General features: G+C 41.6%; 1 protein-coding gene across 1 annotated transcript in view; it reads left to right on the top strand.

Moving 5' to 3' along the window:
* SCRG1 (stimulator of chondrogenesis 1) overlaps positions 1-23,816 on the top strand; it is an 83,262-nt gene extending 59,446 nt beyond the window's left edge. Inside the window, exon 2 of the mRNA XM_069745767.1 lies at positions 23,534-23,816. Coding sequence (XP_069601868.1) covers positions 23,562-23,816 — 255 coding nt within the window. The 5' untranslated portion in view covers positions 23,534-23,561. The remainder of the gene's footprint in view (positions 1-23,533) is intronic.
* Positions 23,817-26,916: the final 3,100 nt, after the last annotated feature.

Here is a 26,916-nt window from a genome sequence, read left to right as displayed (position 1 = left end):
CTGGATGTATTGGCCCCCCATTCAAATGAATAGGGTCCAGGTACTGTTCTGGTACCCGAACCTGGACTCATTTTTAACTGTTCGGCCGGACTCGAACATCTAGGGGTCCGCTCATCTTTAATCCTGTGTCTAGTGTGTGACTGGTGTATGTATGGTGCGTGAGTGTGTCATGTGGCTAGCGTGTGACTGGTGTGTGTATCACGTGTATGTATCCTGTGTCTAGCGTGTGACTGGTGTGTGTGTGTCGTGTCTGTTGTGTGTATGTGGCACATGTCTAAATAATAAAATCTTTCTGTGCTTATAGAACATCATTGTTCTAGGTTTTACACAAAAATTATCTGCTGCCGATAAGGGTGCTTAACTAGATGGAAACTAAGGCTACTTTCACACTTCCATCTTCAAAATCTGCACGGGATCCATCAAGCCGTTGAAATGATGGTTCCTGTGCAGATTGTGGAAAACGTGTGCACTGGGCCCTGTCTTTCTGACGGACCTGTCGAGGCTATGTGCACCTGTTGTGTATGCGCCTTCGCAGCGATTTTCCGCTGCAAAAACGCATACACAATACAAACCAGGTTAAAAAATTTTTTTAAAAATTGCAGTGTTCTCACCTACCGGCGTTCCCGCGCAGCGATGCTCCTGGTAGCTAGCGTTCCTATTAACACTGCGAAATCTCGCGAGAAGTCACAATGTATTACTAGGAACGCTTGCTGCCGGGAGCATTGGTGACGCTGCTCAGGATGTCGGTAGGTGAGAATATTGCGATTTTTTATTTTTTAAATTATTTTTAACATTATATCTTGTTACTATTGATGCTGCATAGGCAGCATCAATAGTAAAAAGAGAGAGAGAGAGAGAGCAAGAGAGAAATTCTTCCACGCATGCTCTCTTTGAAAAGATGGGACCCGTCGCTGGATTCCTGCTTTTCACAGACATCGACGCATCCTGCGCCCATAGGCTTCCATTGTAGCCAGTGACGGGCAGCGCAGGATGCGTCACTGACCGATTTTCCAACGTGCAGAAAAAACGTTCCTCTAAACGTTTTCTCTGCCCGACGGACCGTTTTTTTATGCAGGATCCAGTGAAAAAGGGAAGACTCTGCAGCTAGTACCCCTTAACCCCTTCACGACATGCACCGTACTAGTACTGCGCATACCGTGTCACCCCCTTTGATGTGGGCTCCGGCGGTGAGCCCACATCAAAGTCGCGACATGTCAGCTGTTTTGTACAGCTGACATGTGCGCGCAATAGCGGTGGGTGAAATCGCTATTCACCCACCGCTATTAACCTGTTAAATGCCGCTGTCAAACGCAGACAGTGGCATTTAACCGTCGCTTCCGGCCGGGTGGCCGGAAATGATGTCATCGCCGACCCCCGTCACATGATCGGGGGTCGGCGATGCATCAGGAAGGTAACCATAGAGGTCCTTGAAACCTCTATGGTTACTGATACCGGCCTGCTGTGAGCGCCCCCCTGTGGTCGGCGCTCACAGCACACCTGCATTTCAGCTACATAGCAGCGATCTGATGATCGCTGCTATGTAGCAGAGCCTATCAGGCTATGCCAGCTTCTAGGCTATTGAAGCATGGCACAAGTAAAAAAATGTTTTTAAAAATATGAAAAAAATATAAAAAATATAAAAGTTTAAATCACCCCCCTTTCGCCCCATCCTAAATAAAACAATTAAAAAAAAAAACCTACACGTATTTGGTATCGCCGCATTCAGAATCGCCCAATCTATCAATAAAAAAAAGCATTAACCTGATCGCTAAACAGCGTAGCGAGAAAAAAATCCGAAACGCCAGAATTACTTTTTTTGGTCGCCGTGACATTGCATTAAATGCAATAACGGGCGATCAAAAGAACGTATCTGCACCGAAATGGTATCACTAAAAACTTGAAGGGGTTAAGCATGGTGGGCCCTTAGAATGATTTTCTCTGGTGGGCCCAAACTACTCCAGTCCGACGCTGAATATGTCCGTAAAGTCTGTCTGAAGCCATCAGCTAAATAAGTCACTCTTGAACAGACTTGGTGATAGCTACTCTGTATAGCAGGTCTTAGAGGAATTTGGGCATTGCCCCTTTAACCTCCATCCAAAAATCTGGCCTTACAAAATTGTCCCCTGGGTTACCACCAAGTAGTAGTTGGCTAGAGGTGCAAGTGTGATTCAAGAGTAGTCAAACTGCAAATGCCAATAATTGGAGGGACAGAACCAGAGACAGAATTTTAAGATACAAAACCACAGTCAAAGCAGTAGTCAGGGTAAGAAACCAATAAAAAAAAGCAAAGTTAGATAAGCCAAGGTAAAGTTCACGGGGGATCACAGAAATAGAAGTAGTCAGGGTCGCAAGCCAGGTCAGGATCAGGAGTAAAACAACATGAGTATAGCACAGGAAATTAAGGAGAAAACCAAATAATAATTGGAAAATCCCAACAGACTATAGGGAGTATAAATAGGGTGTGGTACCGCCCCATTGATTACAGCAGAGAGCTGATTACCTCTGCTGAGAAGCTGGACAGTATACATAAACACTTCTTAACTAGGTGGCATCATAGGTCCCAGCTACACCAGTATTCTAAGCTGGACAATTGCATCGCAGCCCAGTGATGTAGATAATGCTACCTGCTTCATCACCATCCAACTGCTATGTCCAGCTATCACGCAATATCGCTGCTCCCATTCGCTTCCAAACTCCTGGAGTGGCACGTCCACTCTGAACTTTCCTCCCACCTCTCAGCTAACTTTCTCTTTGACAATCTACAATCTGGTTTTTGCCCCATCACTCAACTGAGACAGCCCTGACCAAAATCACTAACAACCTACTTACTGCCAAAGCTAATGGACAATACACTGTACTCCTCCTTCTAGACCTGTCCTCTTCTTTCGACACAGTTGACCACTGCCTCCTACTACAGATCCTCTCCTCTTTTGGCATCAAAGACCTCGCCCTATCCTGGATCTCCTTGTACCTTTCCAACCACACATTCAGCGTCTCCCACTCCCACACTACCTCCTCATCCCACCCTCTCTCTGTTGGAGTCCCCCAAGGCTCTGTTCAAGAACCCCTACTCTTCTACCTCTCTGGCCCAGACGTCACCGCTCTGCTGTCCAGAATCCCAGAGTGTCTATCAGCCATATGCTCCTTCTTCTCCTCTTGCTTCCTCAAACTCAATGTGGACAAATCTGAACTCATCATCATTCCTCCATCTCATAGATCTTCCTTACCTGACCTATCTATCGCAATCAACAACATCATGCTTTCCCCCGTACGGGAAGTCCGCAGCCTCAGAGTAACCTTTGACTCTGCCCTGTCCTTCAAACCGCACATCCAAGCTCTGTCCACCTCCTGTCGCCTCCAGCTCAAAAATATCTCCAGAATCCGTCCTTTCCTCAACCATAAATCTACTGAAATGCTTGTGCATGCCCTCATCATCTTCCGCCTTGACTACTGCAACATCCTTTTCTGCGGCCTCCCTGCTAACACCCTTGCACCTCTCCAGTCCATCCTTAACTCTACTGCCCGACTAATTCATCTCTCTCCTCGCTACCTACTCCTCCACTTCCCCCTCTGCAAATCTCTTCACTGGCTCCCATTCCCTCAGCGTATCCAGTTCAAATTACAAATACTGACCTACAAAGCCATCCATAACCTGTCTCCTCCATATATCTCTGAACTAATCTCCCGATATCTTCCCTCATGTAATCTCCGGTCCTCCCAAGACCTCCTTCTCTCCTCCACACTTATTCGCTCCTCATCCAACCGCCTCCAAGGCTTCTCCAGAATATCCCCCATCCTCTGGAATTCTCTGCCCCAACGCGTCCGACTATCAACCACATCCGGATCCTTCAGACGGAACCTGAAAACCCATCTCCTCAGGAAAGCCTACAGCCTGCACTGACCCTGCTGCCTCCTCATAACTACCGGAGATACTGCCTCACCAACACCGGAACTCCAGCAACCCTCAACCTATTGTCTCCTTCACCATAATCCTGTAGAATGGGCAGGGTCCTCGCCCCTCTGTATCAGTCTGTCATTGCTAGTTTGTTTAATGTAAGTGATATCTGTAACTTGTATGTAACCCATTCTCATGTACAGCACCACGGAATCAATGGTGCTATATAAATAAATAATAATAATAAAAAACTGCAAATTACTCATGCGATCATGCTGCAGCGCAGGCGCCGCCGCCTGCCTACTGCAGGTGATTTTTTTTTCAATACATACAGTGGGGCAAAAAAGTATTTAGTCAGTCAGCAATAGTGCAAGTTCCACCACTTAAAAAGATGAGAGGCGTCTGTAATTTACATCATAGGTAGACCTCAACTATGGGAGACAAACTGAGAAAAAAAAAATCCAGAAAATCACATTGTCTGTTTTTTTAACATTTTATTTGCATATTATGGTGGAAAATAAGTATTTGGTCAGAAACAAACAATCAAGATTTCTGGCTCTCACAGACCTGTAACTTCTTCTTTAAGAGTCTCCTCTTTCCTCCACTCATTACCTGTAGTAATAGCACCTGTTTAACCCCTTTACCCCCAAGGGTGGTTTGCACGTTAATGACTGGGCCAATTTTTACAATTCTGACCACTGTCCCTTTATGAGGTTATAACTCTGGAACGCTTCAAAGGATCCCAGTGAATCTGACACTGTTTTCTCGTGACATATCGTACTTCATGACAATGGTAAAAATTATTTGATAGTACCTGCGTTTATTTGTGAAAAAAATGGAAATTTGGCGAAAATTATGAAAATTTTGCAATTTTCCAACTTTGAATTTTTATGCAATTAAATCACAGAGATATGTCACACAAAATACTTAATAAGTAACATTTCCCACATGTCTACTTTACATCAGCACAATTTTGGAACCAAAATTTTTTTTTGTTAGGGAGTTATAAGGGTTAAAAGTTGACCAGCAATTTCTCATTTTTACAACACCATTTTTTTTTAGGGACCACATCTCATTTGAAGTCATTTTGAGGGGTCTATATGATAGAAAATACCCAAGTGTGACACCATTCTAAAACTACACCCCTCAAGGTGCTCAAAACCACATTCAAGAAGTTTATTAACCCTTCAGGTGTTTCACAGGAATTTTTTGAATGTTTAAATAAAAATGAACATTTAACTTTTTTTCACAAAAAATTTAATTCAGCTCCAATTTGTTTTATTTTACCAAGGGTAACAGGAGAAAATGGACCCCAAACATTGTTGTACAATTTGTCCTGAGTACGCCAATATCCCACATGTGGGGGTAAACCACTGTTTGGGCGCATGGCACAGCTCGGAAGTGAAGGAGCGCCATTTGACTTTTCAATGCAAAATTGACTGGAATTGAGATGGGACGCCATGTTTCGTTTGGAGAGCCCCTGATGTGCCTAAACATTGAAACCCCCACAAGTGACACCATTTTGGAAAGTAAACCCCCTAAGGAACTTATCTAGAGGTGTGGTGAGCACTTTGACCCACCAAGTGCTTCACAGAAGTTTATAATGCAGAACCGTAAAAATAAAAAATCATATTTTTTCACAAAAATTATCTTTTCGCCCCCAATTTTTTATTTTCCCAAGGGTAAGAGAAGAAATTGAACCGCAAAAGTTGTTGTACAATTTGTCCTGAGTACGCTGATACCCCATATGTGGGGGTAAACCACTGTTTGGGCGGATGGGAGAGCTCGGAAAGGAAGGAGCGCCGTTTGACTTTTCAATGCAAAATTGACAGGAATTGAGATGAGACGCCATGTTGCATTTGCAGAGCCCCTAATGTACCTAAATAGTAGAAACCCCTCACAAGTGACACCATTTTGGAAAGTAGACCCCCTAAGGAACTTATCTAGATGTGTGGTGAGCGCTTTGACCCACCAAGGGCTTCACAGAAGTTTATAATGAAGAGCCGTAAAAATAAAACAAACATTTTTTCCCACAAAAATTATTTTTTAGCCCCCAGTTTTGTATTTTCCCGAGGGTAACATGAGAAATTGGACCCCAAAATTTGTTGTCCAATTTGTCCTGAGTGCGCTGAAACCCCATATGTGGGGGGTAACCACTGTTTGGGCACATGGGAGGGCTCGGAAGGGAAGGAGCTCCATTTGGAATGCAGACTTAGATGGAATGGTCGGCAGGTGTCACATTGCATTTGCAGAGCCCCTAATGTACCTAAACAGTAGAAACCCCCCACAAGTGACACCATTTTGGAAACTAGACCCCCTAAGGAACTCATCTAGATGTGTTGTGAGAGCTTTGAACCCCCACGTGTTTCATTACAGTTTGTAACGCAGAGCCGTGAAAATTAAAAAAAAATCTTTCCCCCCAAAATTATTTTTTAGCCCCCAGTTTTGTATTTTCCCGAGGGTAAGAGGAGAAATTCGACCCCAAAAGTTGTTGTCCAATTTGTCCTGAGTACGCTGATACCCCATATGTTGGGGGGAACCACCGTTTGGGCGCATGGGAGGGCTCGGAAGGGAAGGAGTGCCATTTGGAATGCAGACTTAGATGGAATGGTCTGCAGGCGTCACATTGCGTTTCCAGAACCCCTAATGTACCTAGACAGTAGAAACCCCCCACAAGTGACCCCATATTGGAAACTAGACCCCCCAGGGAACTTATCTAGATGTGTTGTGAGAACTTTGAACCCCCAAGTGTTTCACTATAGTTTATAACGCAGAGCCGTAAAAATAAAAAATCTTTTTTTTTTTCCCACAAAAATTATTTTTTAGCCCCCAGTTTTGTATTTTCCCAAGGGTAACAGGAGAAATTGGACCCCAACAGTTGTCCTATTTGTCCTGAGTACACTAATACCCCATATGTTGGGGTAAACCCCTGTTTGGGCACACGGGAGAGCTCGGAAGGGAAGAAGCACTGTTTTACTTTTTCAACGCAGAATTGGCTGGAATTGAGATTGGACGCCATGTCGCGTTTGGAGAGCCCCTGATGTGCCTAAACAGTGGAAACCCCCCAATTATAACTGAAACCCTAATCCAAACACACCCCTAACCCTAATTCCAACGGTAACCCTAACCTCACCTCTAACCCTGACACACCCCTAACCCTAATCCCAACCCTATTCCCAACTGTAAATGTAATCTAAACCCTAACTGTAACTTTAGCCCCAACCCAAACTGTAGCCCTAGCCCTAACCCTAGCCCTAACCCTAGCCCTAACCCTAGCCCTAACCCTAGCCCTAACCCTAGCCCTAACCCTAACTCTAGCCCTAACCCTAGCCCTAACCCTAGCCCTAAACCTAGCCCTAACCCTAACCCTAGCCCTAACCCTAGCCCTAACCCTAGCCCTAGCCCTAACCCTAGCCCTAACCCTAGCCCTAGCCCTAATGGGAAAATGGAAATAAATACATTTTTTAAATTTTTCCCTAACTAAGGGGGTGATGAAGGGGGGTTTGATTTACTTTTATAGCGGGTTTTTTAGCGGATTTTTATGATTGGCAGCCGTCACACACTGAAAGACGCTTTTTATTGCAAAAAATATTTTTTGCATTACCACATTTTGAGAGCTATAATTTTTCCATATTTTGGTCCACAGAGTCATGTGAGGTCTTGTTATTTGCAGGACGAGTTGACGTTTTTATTGGTAACATTTTCTGGCACGTGACATTTTTTGATCGCTTTTTATTCCGATTTTTGTGAGACAGAATGACCAAAATCCAGCTATTCATGAATTTCTTTTGGGGGAGGCGTTTATACCGTTCTGCGTTTGGTAAAATTGATAAAGCAGTTTTATTCTTCGGGTCAGTACGATTGCAGCGACACCTCATTTATATCTTTTTTTATGTTTTGGCGCTTTTATACGATAAAAACTATTTTATAGAAAAAATAATTATTTTTGCATCGCTTTATTCTCAGGACTATAACTTTTTTATTTTTTTGCTGATGATGCTGTATGGCGGCTCTTTTTTGTGGGACAAGATGACGTTTTCAGCGGTACCATGGTTATTTATATCTGTCTTTTTGATCGCGTGTTATTCCACTTTTTGTTCGGCGGTATGATAATAAAGCGTTGTTTTTTGCCTCGTTTTTTTTTTTTCTTACGGTGTTTACTGAAGGGGTTAACTAGTGGGACAGTTTTATAGGTTGGGTCGTTACGGACGCGGCGATACTAAATATGTGCACTTTTATTGTTTTTTTTATTTATTTAGATAAAGAAATGTATTTATGGGAATAATATTTTTTTTTTTTTCATTATTTAGGAAAAAAAAAATTTATTTTTCTTTACACATTTGGAAATTTTTTTTTTTACTTTTTTACTTTGTCCCAGGGGGGGACATCACAGATCAGTGATCTGACAGTTTGCACAGCACTCTGTCAGATCACTGATCTGACTTAGAGCAGTGCAGCCTTCACAGTGCCTGCTCTGAGCAGGCTCTGTGAAGCCACCTCCCTCCCTGCAGGACCCGGATCCGCGGCCATCTTGGATCCGGGCCTGGAACAAGCAGGGAGGGAGGTAACACCCTCGCAGCAACGCGATCACATCGCGTTGCTGCGGGGGGCTCAGGGAAGCCCGCAGGGATCCCCCTCCCTGCGCGATGCTTCCCTGCACCGCCGACACATCGCGATCATCTTTGATCGCGATGTGCCGGGGGCGGTCCGTGACCGCTCCTGGCACATAGTGCCGGATGTCAGCTGCGATAGCTGACACCCGGCCGCGATCGGCCGCGCTCCCCCCGTGAGCGCCGCCAATCGCGCTGGACGTACTATCCCGTCCGTGGTCATAGGGGCCCACCCCACCTCGACGGGATAGTACGTCCGATGTCAGAAAGGGGTTAAACTTGTTATCAGTATAAAAAGACACCTGTGCACACCCTCAAACAGTCTGACTCCAAACTCCACTATGGTGAAGACCAAAGAGCTGTCAAAGGACACCAGAAACAAAATTGTAGCCCTGCACCAGGCTGGGAAGACTGAATCTGCAATAGCCAACCAGCTTGGAGTGAAGAAATCAACAGTGGGAGCAATAATTTGAAAATGGAAGACATACAAGACCACTGATAATCTCCCTCGATCTGGGGCTCCACGCAAAATCCCACCCCGTGGGGTCAGAATGATCACAAGAATGGTGAGAAAAAATCCCAGAACCACGCGGGGGGACCTAGTGAATGAACTGCAGAGAGCTGGGACCAATGTAACAAGGCCTACCATAAGTAACACACTACGCCACCATGGACTCAGATCCTGCAGTGCCAGACGTGTCCCACTGCTTAAGCCAGTACATGTCCGGGCTCGTCTGAAGTTTGCTAGAGAGCATTTGGATGATCCAAAGGAGTTTTGGGAGAATGTCCTATGGTCTGATGAAACCAAACTGGAACTGTTTGGTAGAAACACAACTTGTCGTGTTTGGAGAAAAAGAATACTGAGTTGCATCCATCAAACACCATACCTACTGTAAAGCATGGTGGTGGAAACATCATGCTTTGGGGCTGTTTCTCTGCAAAGGGGCCAGGACGACTGATCCGGGTACATGAAAGAATGAATGGGGCCATGTATCATGAGATTTTGAGTGCAAACCTCCTTCCATCAGCAAGGGCATTGAAGATGAAACGTGGCTGGGTCTTTCAACACGACAATGATCCAAAGCACACCACCAGGGCAACGAAGGAGTGGCTTCGTAAGAAGCATTTCAAGGTCCTGGAGTGGCCTAGCCAGTCTCCAGATCTCAACCCTATAGAAAACCTTTGGAGGGAGTTGAATGTCCGTGTTGCCAAGCGAAAAGCCAAAAACATCACTGCTCTAGAGGAGATCTGCATGGAGGAATGGGCCAACATACCAACAACAGTGTGTGGCAACCTTGTGAAGACTTACAGAAAACATTTGACCTCTGTCATTGCCAACAAAGGATATATTACAAAGTATTGAGATGAAATTTTGTTTCTGACCAAATACTTATTTTCCACCATAATATGCAAATAAAATGTTAAAAAAACAGACAATGTGATTTTCTGGATTTTTTTTTCTCAGTTTGTCTCCCATAGTTGAGGTCTACCTATGATGTAAATTACAGACGCCTCTCATCTTTTTAAATGGTGGAACTTGCACTATTGCTGACTGACTAAATACTTTTTTGCCCCACTGTATATAATATTCATTATGTAAACTAGGAGGCAGGTTACGGAGGGATCAGTGACCTGTCAGAACCCATACAGATGAATATCTAAGCATAGCACCTTATGAAGACCCCAGGTCGCCCCTGAGCACGAGTATATCATTAACTAAAAACTGAAAATAAAGATTACACAACAACCACAAGATGGATTTCCTCAACCAAGGTAACATTTTAATCAGTATAATGGCACCAACCTGACACTGTCTGTAGGTTACCTGAGCACAATTCTGCTGACAGATTCACTTTAAAGAGAACCTGTCAGCACATTTGACCTATCAAGACTATTAATATGGCCATACAGGATATAGATTGCTGAAAAAAAGTTCTATCTCTGTGTCTCATATCAGATGCCCTGTTTTAGATAAATAATCTTTTATCATTTTATTTAAATTACCACTTCCAGGCTCTGAGGACGGAGGACACTGGTTAGAAGATAACTCTGACTCCAGAGATCACTGTACATGAAGGGGGAGTTACCAGCATGAGATGTGATGCAGTGATTGGCAGTCTAGCTCTTTTTGGAGATTTTTGGAGATGTGGCTCTCTTGGCTCCTCTCACCAAAAAGAGCCAGCCCTTTTGGACCCATAATGGATCCCTATTAAATATGTGTGCACCCTGGATGAACACATATTTAGGATGACATTAACACATCCGAAACACCGCCCACATGTGGCTGAACCACGCCAACTTGCAGTTAGGGAATTAAATTGATGAATGGGAAGGGTTTTGTTTGGATGGGCAGGGTTTTGTCCTCTGAACATTTGAATTTTACGCCCCGTGAGAGACATTAAGAGAATTCAGTGGCTCTCACTGTGGTGTCGACTCCAGTCGTTCACAGCAGGGAGCTGACTCTTTGTCTATGTTCATTCGCGAATGACCCATCACTAGTGTGATGATGGCCACTCTCTGCTCTAATAACTTCACTACAGACCTGTTTATGGTTATAACTGACATCTGCAGGTTCCTCTCAGCTTCAGCTTTCATGTCACAAGCAGACAGGGTCGTAATATTCTTGCAATACAACAGAGCTGAGAAAGAAGCAAAAATGTGTTTGCAAGAAGACAAATTTCATTTCTCCTGTTCTGTGTTAGTTACTTGTCTAACACTCGTAAATCCTGTTTTATTTAAAGTCAGCCATGGAGGCAGAGTGATCTCCCAGGCACCATCCTCCCCATAGCCTGGAAGAGGTCATTTATATAAAGTGATAAAATATGATTTATCAACAACAAGGCATTGGATATGAGGCATACAAATCTCACTCTTTTCAGAATTCCACAGTAGCATATAAAAGTCTGGGCACCCCCGATCAAAATTTCTGCTATTGTGAACAGTTAAGCAAGTTGAAGATGAGGACCATTGTGAAACCATAAGCTTGCGTCTTTTGAGGTAGTCTATTGTGGATTTTGATTTGTGTTTAGGATCATTATCCATTTGTAGAAACCATAATTTCTTCAACTTCAGCTTTTTTATAGATGGTGTTATGTTTGCATCAAGAATTTGTTGAAATTTCATTGAATCCATTCTTCCTTCTACCCGAGAAACATTCCTTATGCCTTTGGCTGCAACCCAACCCAAAGATTGATTGATTCACCCCCATTCTTATTGGTTGGCGAGATGTTCTTTCCTGAAATTCTGTGAAATTCCACACATACCTTTGTTTACTGAGGCCAAAGAGTTGTATTTTAGCCTCATAGGTCCAAAGGACTTGATTCCAAAATGCATCAGGCTTGTTTAGATGTTCTTTTGCATAATTCTGATGCTGAATTCAATGGTAAGGACACAGGAGAGGTTTTCTTCCGATGACTCTTCCATGAAGACCATATTTGTGCAGATGTCTCTGAACCATAGACCAATGGGCCACAACTCCAGAGTCTGCTAAATCTTTCTGATGATCTTTTGCAGTCAAGCATGGGTTCTAATTTGCCTCTCTAGCAATGTTATGAGCAGGTCTCACTGGAATTTTGCTTGGTCTTCCAGACCTTATCTTGAATTCCACTGTTCCTATTAACTGCCATTTCTTAATTACATTTTGAACTGAGGAAAGCGCAACTTGAAGACACTTTGCGGTCTACTTATAGACTTTTCCTGCTTTGTGGGCCTCCACCATTTTCATTTTCCGAGTGCTAGGCAGCTTCTTAGAAGATTGCAAAGCTGCTGTTTTTTGGCACAAGGACAGAGGAGGCTGCGTTTTTATAAAGCTGGGAAATTTGCATCACCTGGCCTTTCCTAATGATGATAATGAACAAGCAACAACCCTAACAGGCTAATTAAGGTCTAAAACCTTGGTCAAAGTTATTTGAGCACACAAATCTCAAAGGGTACCCAAACCTTTGCATAGGTCTATTTTCCTTTGTAGAATTTTTAAACTGTAAAATGTGAAAATATATATATATTTGCATAAAATACAAAGGAAATGTGTTATCTTTAACTTTAGGCTTTTTAGAGATCATTTTATCTTCAACTTGCATAACTGTTCACAATAACAGTAATTTTGACCAGGGGTGCCCAAAGTTTTACATGCCACTGTATAACCAGTATAATTTGCGTGGTGACAGATTCCCTTTAAGCACCAATACATTTAATTAAATATATCATTATTCAGGGCCCTTCCACCCAAATATATACTTGTATAAAAAAAGTGACATGAATTTCAGTCGTTTTTTTTATTTTTATAATTTCTTTTTGTCGCTTTTTCCATGTCATAACATTTTAAATAAGCTCTCGTATTTTTTCCTTGAAATAAGCAGTAACTTAACTTATTGTTCACAGCGGGTCTGGACGATGGGCACCCAAAAATCTCAAGAATGGGCATCTGGAACCATGGTTAAGGGACTCTGCGTAGCCTCCTCTAATTTGTGGTACTCATGTTTGTCCTTTGCTCTATTCATTGTCTGGGACTGCTAGAAAAAAACAAAGTATTGCACTAGATTAATTCTAGCCTCCATAGACAATCGACCGGTTAAAGTCAAGCATGTATACCTCAATTCCAATCAAGTTGGGGCTCTGCAGAAACCCGTTCTCATTGTTCTGTCATTGGGATTGGTGGAGATCTCAGTGGTCAGACCCCCTGCAATCAGTATGTTTTCCCCTATCAGTAAGTTATTCCCTTTAACTTCAAAATTGTCTTTTTTTTTTTTAAATTGTTATGCCTCAAGCTGTTGCACGGATTGAATGGTAGCAGCTTGTTAGCTTTTCGTGCTCTGTGGAAATCAGATTTTATTTCAAGGGTTTGCCAACTACTTGGACAACCAATTCTTAAATACTGTAGACCCCTGTGTAAAATAAAATACTTACACTACCCTCCCACATTAGCGCCATTCCAAAGATTTCAGCACTACGTCTCCTGGCACTCATGTGACATTGTTATGCCACATGAGTGCTGCGGGGGCTCTGAGGGACTGCACCTGTAAGGTACCCAGGGCGGTAGTCATGGTCGAGGGACTGCTCTCCCACTCCCTGGAACTTTACAAATAAATAGTGTTCCAGCCCATAAGTGTTGTGCTGTGTCCAAGGTACTCACTTGTAAGTCAGAGGGCTCCGCTGCATCCACATCTTTAGTTCCAGGAACAGCCGCACACGTATCTGGGGACACCCGGTTCATTTTAACACGTTCAACTTTACTAGACAGTTCAAGTACATCAGTCTTTACCATGCAGTAATGGACACAGCACCCTCCTCTTGTTGTTCCATCAACACAGTACATTTCAAGCCTTTGCTTGCATTCAGCTCGGACTGTTCCTACTTTAACAGCTCTGTCAGTCATAAGAACTTTTGTCTTGCACCACAGCACTCCTGAGATCTGCTACATTTCCCTTACTTGGTTCCCTGTCCGGTTTCTCCTGTATGGAAGGGATTAAGGCACTCTCCTCAGTGACAGACGTTACAGGACGGCTCAAAGGAAATTTTGTACAATCTCATGCTGACAGAACAATATTAACTCCATGTTCCTCCAGCCCACTACACCTTGAACTTCAGCTTCATAAGAACCTCACTTGCCCAGACTAACTAAATCAGGAAGTACCTTTCCTTTTGATTTGACCTCACAACTCCCATCCTGGGCTGGTCCCAAACATTTAACTGTATCTTAACTCACTACTTTTATCACTAATGATTAATAATACCCACCTCTGCCTATCTGCCTTAATGTTCCTATATATAATCAGCTAAGTACTGACCTATACCCTATACTTTCCCTATACCAGTGGTACCTTAGGTGGTACTTTGCAGTGCCCACACAACAGCATCAGTACCTATAATATTCTATGTATTTTACATTATACCATAAAACGTAATAAAACCGCATGTCAATATTCACACTACACAATTGTTGTCTTTGGGGGCAGATGCATGACAGTCTCTGTCACACCCTTACACAACACTCACACTTCCCTCAGATGAAACCTTGATGTCTGGAGAAAGTGTTGGCGCTGTAGCCCATGAGCAGCCGCTGGTAGGCTACATCACTAACGTGGCATAACAATTTCACGCAAGTGCTGGTAGACAAAGCTGGAATGGCGTCCGTGCGGGAGTTATAATTATACGTTTATTATTTTACAGGGGGAACTACAGGATTTTAAAAGGGGTTGTACAAGTAATGAACAACCACTTTAGTTTTTAGAAATATAGTTTTGTTATTAGGACGTATTATAAATTATGCACAGAAATTGAGCAGTTTCATCCCAAGGATCAAAAGGAACATTCATCAGTGAGAAAATATGATGAATAAAAATCCATGTATTCCTTGTCCTCAGCCAATGCTGATCTTCTTCAATCATAGCATAGATTTAACATTCAACTGCTGATCAGAAGAAATGCAGAAGCTATTTCAATGCATTATCCTGGTTAAACAGAAGGTGGTGCAGCTGAGCCCTTCATTGTTGAGTTTCCAGACTAATCACTTTACAACTGAAAAAAAATCATGCTTTATTCCACTATAAACTGTATATATAGTGTTGGCCCTCTTGAAATTGTTCCAGAAAATGAAGTATTTCTCCCAAAAAATTAATGCAATTTCACACGTTATGTTATACACATGTTTATTTCCTTTGTGTGTGTTGGAACAACACAAAAAAAACTGAGAAAAAAGGCAAATAATTTTCTGGGAGAAATATTTCAATCTCTGGAACAATTTAACTTTCGGCCATGACTGTGTGTGTGTGTGTGTGTGTGTGTGTGTGTGTGTGTGTGTGTGTGTGTGTGTGTATATATATATATATATACAGCAGGTACAGAAAGTATTCAGACCCCTTTAAATTTTTCACTCTTTGTTTCATTGCAGCCATTTGGTAAACTCAAAAAAGTTCTTTTTTTTTTCTCATTAATGTACACTCTGCAACCCATCTTGACTGAAAAAAGCAGAAATGTAGTAATTTTTGTAAATTTATTAAAAAGAAAAACTGAAATACCAAATGGTCATAAGTATTCATACCCTTTGCTCAGTATAGAGTAGAAGCACCCTTTTGAGCTAGTACAGCCATGAGTCTTCTTGGGAATGATGCAACAAGTTTTTCACACCTGGATTTGGGGATCCTCTGCCATTCTTCCTTGCAGATCCTCTCCAGTTCCGTCAGGTTGGATGGTGAACGTTGGTGGACAGCCATTTTCAGGTCTCTGCAGAGATGCTCAATTGGGTTTAGGTCAGGCAACCAGGGTAACCGCAGCCTTGAAAGGATTGTTAAACAAAGACCATTAAAAATTTGGGGGAGATTCACAAGGAGTGGACTCATTGCTTCAAGAGCCACCAGATACAGATGTATCCAGGACATGGGCTTCAAGTGTCATATTCCTTGTTTCAAGCCACTCATGACCAATAGACAACGCCAGAAGCATCTTACCTGGGCCAAGGAGAAAAAGAACTAGACTGTTGCCCAGTGATCCAAGGTATTGTTTTCAGATTAAAGTAAATTTTGCATTTCATTTGGAAATCAAGGTCCGGAGGAAGAGTAGAGATACAGACAATCCAAGCTGCTTGAGGTCTAGTGTGAGGTTTCCACAATCAGTGATGGTTTGGGAGCCATGTCATCTGCTGGTGTAGATCCACTTTGTTTTATCAAGACCAAAGTCAGCAAAGCTTTCTACCAGGAAATTTTAGAGCACTTCATGCTTCCCTCTGCCGACAAGCTTTTTGGAGATGAAAATTTCATTCTCCAGCAAGACTTAGCACCTGTCCACACTGCCAAAAGTAACAAAACCTGGTTTAAAAACACTGTGCTAGATTGGCCAGTAAACTTACCTGACCTTATTCAACGCATTTCAAAGTACTGAGACTTCTTCATCAGGAAATTTGTGGTATTTCCTGATGAAGAAGTCTCAGTACTTTTAAACGCGTTGAATTTTAACCACATTTTATTTTAACATGCTCGGTTCTTCAGTTATTCCGCAGAAGAGAATAAATCCACGTTTATTCCATTTTTTTCTTGAGCTCAATCGTTTAAGAGCCAACCACAAGGGTCACAGACACACGACTTTATTCTTCTTGTAAAAATAATTACTGCCTCAAAAGCAGACCACTTCAGGGAAAATTGTGGAGATAGTTGACATATACAAGTTTATCAGATCCTTGTCTTGTTGGAGACAGGACTTTGTTTGACATTTAGAAGCCAACAAATACAATGACATCTAATAGTGTGGGCACCCCTACTTAAAATTACTGTTGTTGTGAACAGTTCAGCAAGTTGAAGATTAAATTATCTCTAAAAGGCCTAAAGTTAAAGATGACACATTTCCTTTGTATTTTAGACAAAAAAAATATTTTTTCTCAGATGTTACATTTTAAAAATTACAAAAACCAAAATGGGCTGATGCAAAAGTTTGGGCACCCTGCATGGTTAGTACCTAGTAGCATCCCCTTTTGAAAGTTTCACACCTTGTAAACGCTTTTTGTAGTCAGTCAAGAGTTTTCAAATTCTTGTTTGAGGGATTTTCATCCATTTTATTTTGGAAAATTCTTCCAGTTCTGTGAGATTTTTGGGTCGTCTTGTATGCACTGCTCTCTTGAGGTCTAGCCACAGATTTTCATTGATTTTGAGCAGGGGACTGTGAGGGCCATTGTAAAACTATCAGCTTGCACCTCTTGAGGTAGTCTCTTGTGGATTTTAACGTATGTTTAGAATCATTTGTAGAAACCATCCTCTTTTCAATTTCAGCTTTTTTTCACATATAATGTTATCCTTTCTTCACTCTACTTGTGAAATGTTCCTTGTGCCATTGGCTGCAACTCAACCCCAAATCATGATTGACCCACCCCCATGCTTAATGGTTGGCGAGATGTTCTTTCCAGAAATTCTGTGCCATTCACAACCCCTTCCTGAAGTATATCATTCCCCTCAGCCCCTGCTTTATATACAGCTCTATCCTGCAGGGCAACACACAGGGATCCAGCACACAAGAGCACATGAGCTAAAATTAATATTTATTACAAAATTGTTAAAAACATCTCCATCTGCTATATAATTGTCTAAGGGTCACTTCCGTCTCTGTCTGTCATGGAAATCCAAGTCGCTGATTGGTCGTGGCAAAACGCCCACGACAATTGCTACGACCAATCAGTGACGGGCACAGTCCGGCGGCAAAATGGCCACTCCTTCCTCCCCGCAGTCAGTGCCCGCTCCATACTCCCCTTCAGTCAGCCCTCCCACAGGGTTAATGGCAGCGTTAATGGACCGCATTATGCCGCGGTGTAACGCACTCCATTAATGCAGCTATTAACCCTGTTTGACCAACTTTTTACTATTGATGACGCATATGCAGCATCAATAGTAAAAAGATCTAATGTTACAAATAATAATAATAATAATAATAATAAAAAGGTTATTCTCACCCTCCGATGTGGTGCGGTGTCCTCGGCAGTACAAGCGGCAGGTTCCGGTGCCAAGGATGCTATGCGAGAAGGACCTTCCATGACGTCACGGTCATGTGACCGCGACGTCATCAAAGGTCCTGCGCTCATACCAACCCTGGGACCGGAAGCTGCCGCATGCACCGCACACAGGCGCCAGGACTTCAATTGGCCTTAGGAAGGTGAGTATATGTTTATTTTATATTTTAAGTCTTTTTTAACCACGCATATAGTGCCCACATTGCTATATACTATGTGGGCTGTGCTACATACTGTGTGGGCTGCGTTATATACTACATGGCTACTATGTACTATGTGAGCAGTGTTATGTACTATGTGGGCAATGTTATATACTGTGTGGGCTGCGTTATATACTACATGGCTGCTATATACTACGTGGGCAGTGTTATATAGTGTGTGGGCTGCATTATATACTACATGGCTGCTATATACTACGTGGGCAGTGTTATATACTGTGTGGGCTGCATTATATACTACATGGCTGCTATATACTATGTGGGCAGTGTTATATACTTGGTGATCAATGTTATATACTATGTGGCCAGTGTTATATACTATGTGGGCAATGTTATATACTGCGTGGGCTTTGTTATATACTGTTTGGCCTGTTTGGACTGTGTTATATACTGCGTGGCCATTGTTATATACAGCGTGGCCACTGTTATATACTACATGGCCTGTATTAACGCATCGGGTATTCAAGAATATGTCGTGGCCTGTGTTATATACTACGTGGCTGCTATATACATACATATTCTAGAATACCCGATGCGTTAGAATCAGGCCACCATCTAGTCAATGTATATTCCAGAAAAAGATTAGGCATAAGGTCTATAAGACATGGAAGTTATTACACATTTGAAACCTTTTTGCTCTTAACCATAACTAGACATTGCAGGAGAAAGATTGTCGTTACAAAGCATCCAATATATGTACTTGGTTCATTAAGCTCATATATTCCAGATTGGGGACACATTCCTCTAGGCTTCATAAGAAAATATTTAAATTTAATAATAAAATTACAAAGAAAAAATGCACAAAATATATGCTAATAGCCTTAAATACATGCTGTGCAGGATTATCTTGAGAAAGTATCAAATATAGGTCAAATAGTAAACCACATAAAAATAAATGTGCTGGATCCTCTACTACCTTGGAACCTTTTGTGTGGGATTTACTCTCCCATGTTCTCCTGTGCACGGTGCTTCCTGGGATTGCTGGCCAATATGAGGGTCAGCTGAATATTATAGAAAATATAGATCCAAAAGACAAATGATGATCAAGAGGCAATAATATCAATATAAAAACCATAATTCTATTAATATAATTTTATATTAATAAAATTATGGTTTTTATATTGATATTATTGCCTCTTGATCATCATTTGTCTTTTGGATCTATGTAGTAGTTGATGATAGGCTATATTAATCCTATTTAGCACATGGTTACAAATTTATGAATTACTAAAAACTTTACCATGGTTTTTTGTCATATACTGTATATCTATTGATATTATAGAAAATGTATAGAAAAGTCATCAAATTTCAGCTGACTATCTAATATGTATGGGTGTCTCCAAACTGTTCCCTAAACAGATTATATTGGGGGACATAAGGATCTAGCAGATGAAATTCAGTCAATTACTTTTGTTTGATGGGGAGATAAGCTGCTGTCACATAATTTGGGCATCATTTCACTCATACTTGACCGAAGAAATGTTCCCGTATAAGGGAGAGTCGAGAGAGATATCTATGGGCCGATAGCTATCTATGTATATGCGGGACTTCACATATAATGATCCAGAACAAATTCTGCCTTGACGTCTCAATGTGTCCCTGTAGAATTAGATCAATATAGATTGATGGGAAGGTGTCGTGCCTCTGTTTCAGGACTCGGTCCAGTTGTCACGGGTTTACTGCGACAGAGAGGAGCCAGAAGACCGCAGTGTCGGATTTCTCCTACTCCTGCACTGGTTAGATCTTGAAGCACTTCACCTTCATATTAAATGGTGTAAATTTCTTTGGGCAGTTAAAGGGGTTAATCTCCTCTGTTCAAACATTTCCTCACTTACAAAATACACCACCAGGCTTCAATTTACCAAGGAAAACCTGGGTTACCCTGTGCAGATCTTTTGCATAAGTGGGGAAAACCTGACTCTTCTGCCTGTGACTGTGAAGCTGACCATCAAACAATTCAGCACATTATTGAGGAATGTCCCCATAGATCTTACACTGGTGACAAGAATGATTTCTACACTGGAAATAACAATGTTATTGCTTTCATAGAATATCTCGATATTCGACTCTGATTTCTGTTCCTTTGTCCCCTTTCAATCACTGTTTATTGTTCATTATTCATTCTTATATGATGTTAAAATATATGTTCATATGATTAAATAACTCTGCTCTGTTGAGAGCTCCTGGAGCTAAGGCTCTCAGCTGTGCACTGTTAGCCACTCCCATCTCCTATATAAACTGGGTCCTGGCAAGCACTCATTGTCAGCTAGCTTTTTCTGCATGGCTGGAGCTGGTTATTAGAGAAGGCAGTTGGTGGATTTAGCTGTGACTATTGCTAGGTTTTGAGTGTGGGATTATTCCCTTTCTTATCCTACTTTGGTTTAACCTCATCCTCCACTCCCCAGTGGCATCCCTCTGTTATTTGTGTGTGTATATTTGTATCCTTGGTACTTTTCGTTACCCCTGTTCGTATTACCTTATTAGTCTAGTTTGTGTATTACGATATTACGGTACACTACTACTCCCCTCTTCCCTGAGTGGGGGAAGGGTACAGACTAAGGGCGGATTCAGGAGCTAAGGCAAGGTACGTGGCCCTGGAGTCTTCACCATCAGAAGTAATCCGAGGAACAGGGTGACCTAGGGCACCTCTAGCATTAGGGACAGGGAAGGAGCACCTGGTCCCGGGTCACCCGACATCAGAGTCGTGATACCGGTGACTTCTTGTGGCATGGTCGGTTTCCCTTTCTGCTAAGTCACAGCCAATTTTGGTCTCTGTCCAACTGCTGATGGTTCTTTTGTCTTTGCTTTCCTTTCTTTGGTTTGCTTCTATTCAGGTGTCATTCACTTCTCAATTTGGTTTAGCCTATCACTTCTTGGGAGGGGCTATTTATACTCACTCTGCACCTGCATCTTTGCTGACAATATTTCCAGACAGATGGTGTTTGGAGATTCAGTTAATCAGCTAGGGATTATTTTACCTGGTTAATCTCTGTTGCTCTTCCTTTGGTTTGCTTTTGTGTCTTCATCCCCAGCAACCTTTCCTTTCTTTTACTGTACGTTTGGCGTCTGGGAGTTTTTCCACGTATTCTCTTTGTTGGGTGGTTCTTCTTATTTTATTCCATCTTTTCTGTGTGTCTGCTTGAACAAGTTCATAGGCCTGTGCGTTTTCCTCCAATTTTTGTGTATTTCACTTTATAGTTATTATTGTTCTAGTGTTGCTTATAGAGAGGGTGCAGTTCAGGACATTCAGGGTAATTCAACGTTGAGTGGGGACACCATTGCTTATACTATACTTAGGGTGCCAACCTCCGTGGTCAGACAGGGACTAATCAGGGTCAGATTAGGGACTTTCCTAGTCTGATCAGGGACCTGTTGGGTTCAGGTGTTTGTCTATCCTGGTTTGTATGTATCCGGTGTGAGTGTGCTTATACAGTCATAACAGTAGGATGCAATTGGAAGACAATTGAATTAACGATTGTCCTTTGGATGTTAAACATAAAGAGAAGCTGTCACATTGTGCAAGCAGTCCTATCTGTTTGCAGCGAGGTACAGAAGCTGAGCAGAATGATATATCAGTTTGTAAGAAAATTTTCAGCATAATTTCTATTTTATTTGAAAACCCTGGTGCCAGTATAGTTATGGTCATACTAATAGGGATTGACAGGTATCTCTGCATGCACAGTCATAAAGAGACTAGGGCTTTCACTGTACTAGGGATTTCAGTGTAAAAAACACAATATCCTATCTGTAGATTGGCCACCATTTTCAACTTAACAGGTTCACTTTAAAATGTTCAAATATTATGTTGAGTTTTGGGTCCCAGTAAGAGGGCTGCATTCTGAAATCACTGTCTTTGGTACATACCAGTTTGCCTTTACCCTTTTGTGGAAGATACGGCTGTTATGTGGCATCTGCTGAGAATGCTGTGTCTTGAAAAAGAAAAAATAACATTGACTCTGTATTCAGGACCTACTCCACATTGAAATAATATGACTCCCAAATAAGCAAATTTACACCAACCTTACATAGAATCACAGAATGGTAGAGTTGGAAGGGACCTCCTGGGTCATCTGGTCCAACCCCCTGCTCAAAGCAGGATTCACTAAATCATCCCAGACATGTCTGTCCAGCTTCTCTTTGAAGAATTCCATTGAAGGAGAACTCACCACCTCTCACGGCAGCCTGTTCCACTCATTGATCACTCTAACTGTCAAAAAGTTTTTTCTAATATATAATCTGTATCTTCTCCCATTCAGTTTCATCCTATTGCTTCTAGTCTTTCCTTGTGCAAATGAGAATAAAGATGATCCTTCTACAATGTGACAGCCCTTGAGATATTTGTAGACAGCTATTAAATCTCCTCTCAGTCTTCTATTTTGCAAGCTAAACATTCCCAAATCCTGTAACCTTTCCTCATGAGACATGGTTTGCAGACCGGTCACTATTCTGATCACTCTTCTCTGAACTTGCTCCAGTTTGTTGATGTCTTCTTTAAAATGTGGTGCCTAAAACTGGACACAGTATTCCAGATGAGGTCTGACCAAAGAGGAGTAGAGGGCAATAATGACTTCACGTGATCTAGACTGTATGCTTCTGTTAATACATCCCAGAATTGTATTTGCCCTTTTTGCTGCTGCATCACACTGTTGACTCATGTTCAGTCTGTGATCTATTAGTATACACAAGTCTTTTTCACATGTGCTGTTGCTTAGCCCTATTCCTCCCATTCTTATATGCTTTTTCATTTTTATTGCCTGATGTAGTACTTTGCATTTTCCCTGTTAAAAACCATTCTGTTAGTTGCTGCCCACTGCTCCAGTTTATTTATATCTTTTTAAATCCTCTCTCTCTCTTCTCTAGTATTAGCTATACCTCCTAGCTTTGTGTCATCAGCAAATTTAATCAGTGTACCCTCAATTCCTTCATCTAAATCATTGTTAAAGATGTTGAACAATACAGGGCCCAGGACAAAGTCCTGTGGTACCAAACTTGAGACATTCTGCCAACTGGATGTGCAGCCATTTACGACCACTCTTTGGGTCCAATCACTAAGCCAGTTATGAATCCCCCTAACAGTTGCCTTGTCCATTCCATACTTTTTTCAATAAGGATGGTGTGAGATACTTTGTCAAATGATTTGCTGAAGTCAAGATACACATGTGGTCACCAATACAGACCCATACATACAGTAAATCTTATTTATCTTATCAACTAAGCCTGGTAATAAATGCATGCTCATCCTGAGGTCTGAATTATTAAATTGCATTGTAATTATCCTGCTGGCAACACCATTCACAAGCACACTATTTTTTGTATCTTTCAGGTGGAAAACCGCCAAAACAGTATACGTCATGCTTAATATTACAACGAAGGTTGTCCAAGTAGCATTGCTGTTATTTGCTATGTGGGAAATTAATGCCACTCCGGCTGGCCGCCTCTCCTGTTATAAAAAGATTTTAAGAGATAGAAACTGTCACAATATCCCTGAAGGAGTAGACGATCTTCTTCCTCTGAATGGAAACCTCCAGAACCACTTTTTGCAGGGAGCCGGATGTGAGATAGTCTGTTATTGCAATTTTAATGAACTGTTCTGCTGTCCAAAGTAAGAATTGTAGCCTTTTATATTTTGCGTTCTTTATTTTTTTTTTGTTTTACTTATATAACTTCTGCGATGTAAAAGTTACAACTCATGCACTGAGCTGCCACAACAGAGAGACATATTCAGGTTACTCCAACATGTAATCAGCCATTGCAAGCCCGCAGCGAAATCTGCTTTCCCGCATTTCACTTTTAATGACCTTGTTCTTTGTATTATATAATGCACTAATAAATATCACAAGACGTTTCTCACTGCAAACTTACAAGCTCAGACCCATTACTTATATCACATGTAAGAAACATAAGAGGAATGGTGGAAGGGCCGATTACAGGAATGATGAGTTTTGTTTGCATACATATAAATAAAATATGGCCAATATTTCCTGACCAGCTCAGTGTCGGTATCACCTACTCAGCCTGATGAATTACGCAGTTGGTAGTGGAAGTGGTCATCAGTCATGTACTATCAATCCTCGTATTTCTGTAATTGTTCCACAATTTAGATTATATACCCAGAAGTAAACTGACATAGAATTAGTCAGTTCTTCTGCACAGTACCGCGGGTCTGAAAAATATTTGCTGTGCTGACATAAAAAGAAACATTAATCAGGAATATTGCCTATCTCTAAGGAGCAGGATACATAAATCCAACTATTAATGACTGTTTCATGCATTCCCTGTGAGCTCCTTCATTATTTTACCTCCGTCAAAATATGTAATTACAATCCTATTCATTCTCTGTTTATAAACCAAGGCAACTGAAATACAAAAAGATTAAGAAAAGTTTTTCTGTTAAAGAAACTGCATGCAAAGTTGGAACTTTTATGAAGAAACAGCAGCTACAAGTTCAGAGGGTTCCTAGTCATACATTAAAGGGAATGTGTCAAGAGAAAAAAGGCTATTAACCTGCAGATATAGGGTTAATCTGCAGGATAGTTGCATTCTGAAACCATGTGGCGACCACACTGAGAGTCCCGCTGTCGGGAGCGAATTAACTTTATTGCCCCTTCAGCGGTGTTTCCCAAACACCAATCCTCATGGCCCCGAACAGATCGTATGCTCAGGAAGGATTTCCTCCAGGTAAGGGAACTAGTGCCAATTCCTGGTGCCTTAATAATAATTCTACTGTCTGTGCAATACTAAGGAAAGCCTGAAAACATGACGTGTTGGGGGGATGTGAAGACTGGAGTTTGGGATACAGTGGTCTGCAGCATAAATGGCTGCTACACCCCAGTTCAGCTACTCCGCTCCCACTTTGCAAATGACATGCCTGCCTATGACAATGAAATGAAAGTACAGAGTAGTAAAATGATAGATATTAATGAGCTTACCTAATGTTCCAATCATTAACATGCTTAGTTTTAAACAATGATAAAAGTTTTCTCTTCTCAAATGAACATTTGCACTACCTAGATTTATTACAGATGCATATATTGTTCATAGTAAAGGGAATGTTTTAGTAGGACTAACCCTTCTAAGTTGTCTATATGGACTTGAAAGTCATAGAAAGTTGAAAAAAATGATACCTTGATATCTGAAATCCGATGTCTTATTCCATTAAGTTCCATGTTTTACTTAATATGTAAATCAGCTGTTAAGATCTAACGGTCGGATATAGATTTCAATGAAAATCTGCCTCCAGAGCTTATATTAAATGTAAGGGAGCATTACCAGTGTGAGACATGTAGATCAGGAGACTGTCTCACTGGTAAGGCTACGTTCACATTAGCGTTGTGCGGTGCTGCGTCGGGCGCAGCCGCTGCGACGCATGCGTCCTGTGCCCCTATATTTACCATGGGGGGCGCATGGACATGCGTTGTCTTGCATTTTGTGTCGCATGCGTCATTTTGGCGCAAGCGTCAGGGCGCAGAGGACGCTGCATGATGCATTTTTTCTGTGCCAAAAATCATGCAAAAATGAACGCATGCGTCACAAAAAGCTGCGTTTTGCATGTGTTTTCACCAACGCAGCACCGCACAACGCAAATGTGAACTTAGCCTATCTCCTCCTTTCATATAAAATAATCTCTGGAGGCAGATTCTCATTGAAATCTATATCTGACCCTTAGATCTTAACAACTCATTTACATTTTAAAAATGTGGATTTCTTCTGAATAGGACATCTGCGCGCAGATATCAAAGCATCATATTAATCAGCATCCTACCAAAAGTTTCCCATTTAATAGCGAAATATGGCTAATGTATCGCCTAATTATTTTGGGGAATACCTGATGTCAGACGTTCACTGGTTGATATTATTCAAGTCTCTTTTACAGACTTTGGGCAAACGCCATGTTCCTTGACAATAATCCAGTTGAGATTCTTTAATACAGTGCCTTGCAAAAGTATTCAGCTCCATGGAACTTTTCAACCTTTTCCCACATATCATGCTTCAAACATAAAGATACCAAATGTAAATTTTTGGTGAAGAATCAACAATAAATGGAACACAATTGTGACATTGAACGAAATTTATTGGTTATTTTAAATTTTTGGGGAAAATCAAAAACTGAAAAGTGGGGTGTGCAATATTATTCGTCCCCTTTAACTTAATACTTTGTTGTGCCACCTTTTGCTGCGATTACAGCTGCAGGTCGCTTGGGGTATGTCTCTATCAGTTTTGTACATCGAGAGACTGAAATTCTTGCCCATTCTTCCTTGGCAAACAGCTCGAGCTCAGTGAGGTTTGATGGAGATTGTTTGTGAACAGCAGTTTTCAGCTCTTTCCACAGATTCTCTATTGGATTGAGGTCTGGACTTTGACTTGGCCATTTTAACACCTGGATATGTTTATTTGTGAACCATTCCATTGTAGATTTTGCTTTATGTTTGAGATCATTGTCTTGTTGGAAGACAAATCTCCATCCCAGTCTCAGGTCTTTTGCAGACTCCAACAGGTTTTCTTCAAGAATGGTCTTGTATTTGGCTCCATCCATCTTCCCATCAATTTTAACCATCTTTCCCATCCCTGCTGAAGAAAAGCAGGCCCAAACCATGATGCTGCCACCACCATGTTTGACAGTGGGGATGGTGTGTTCAGGGTGATGAGCTGTGTTGCCTTTACGCCAAACATATTGATTCGCATTGTTGCCAAAAAGTTCGATTTTGG

The sequence above is a fragment of the Ranitomeya imitator genome, chromosome 1, assembly GCF_032444005.1.
Source record: "Ranitomeya imitator isolate aRanImi1 chromosome 1, aRanImi1.pri, whole genome shotgun sequence".
Taxonomy (NCBI): Eukaryota; Metazoa; Chordata; class Amphibia; order Anura; family Dendrobatidae; genus Ranitomeya; species Ranitomeya imitator.
Note: the sequence above shows the minus strand (reverse complement) of the source record. Positions and strands in the feature narration are given on the sequence as shown.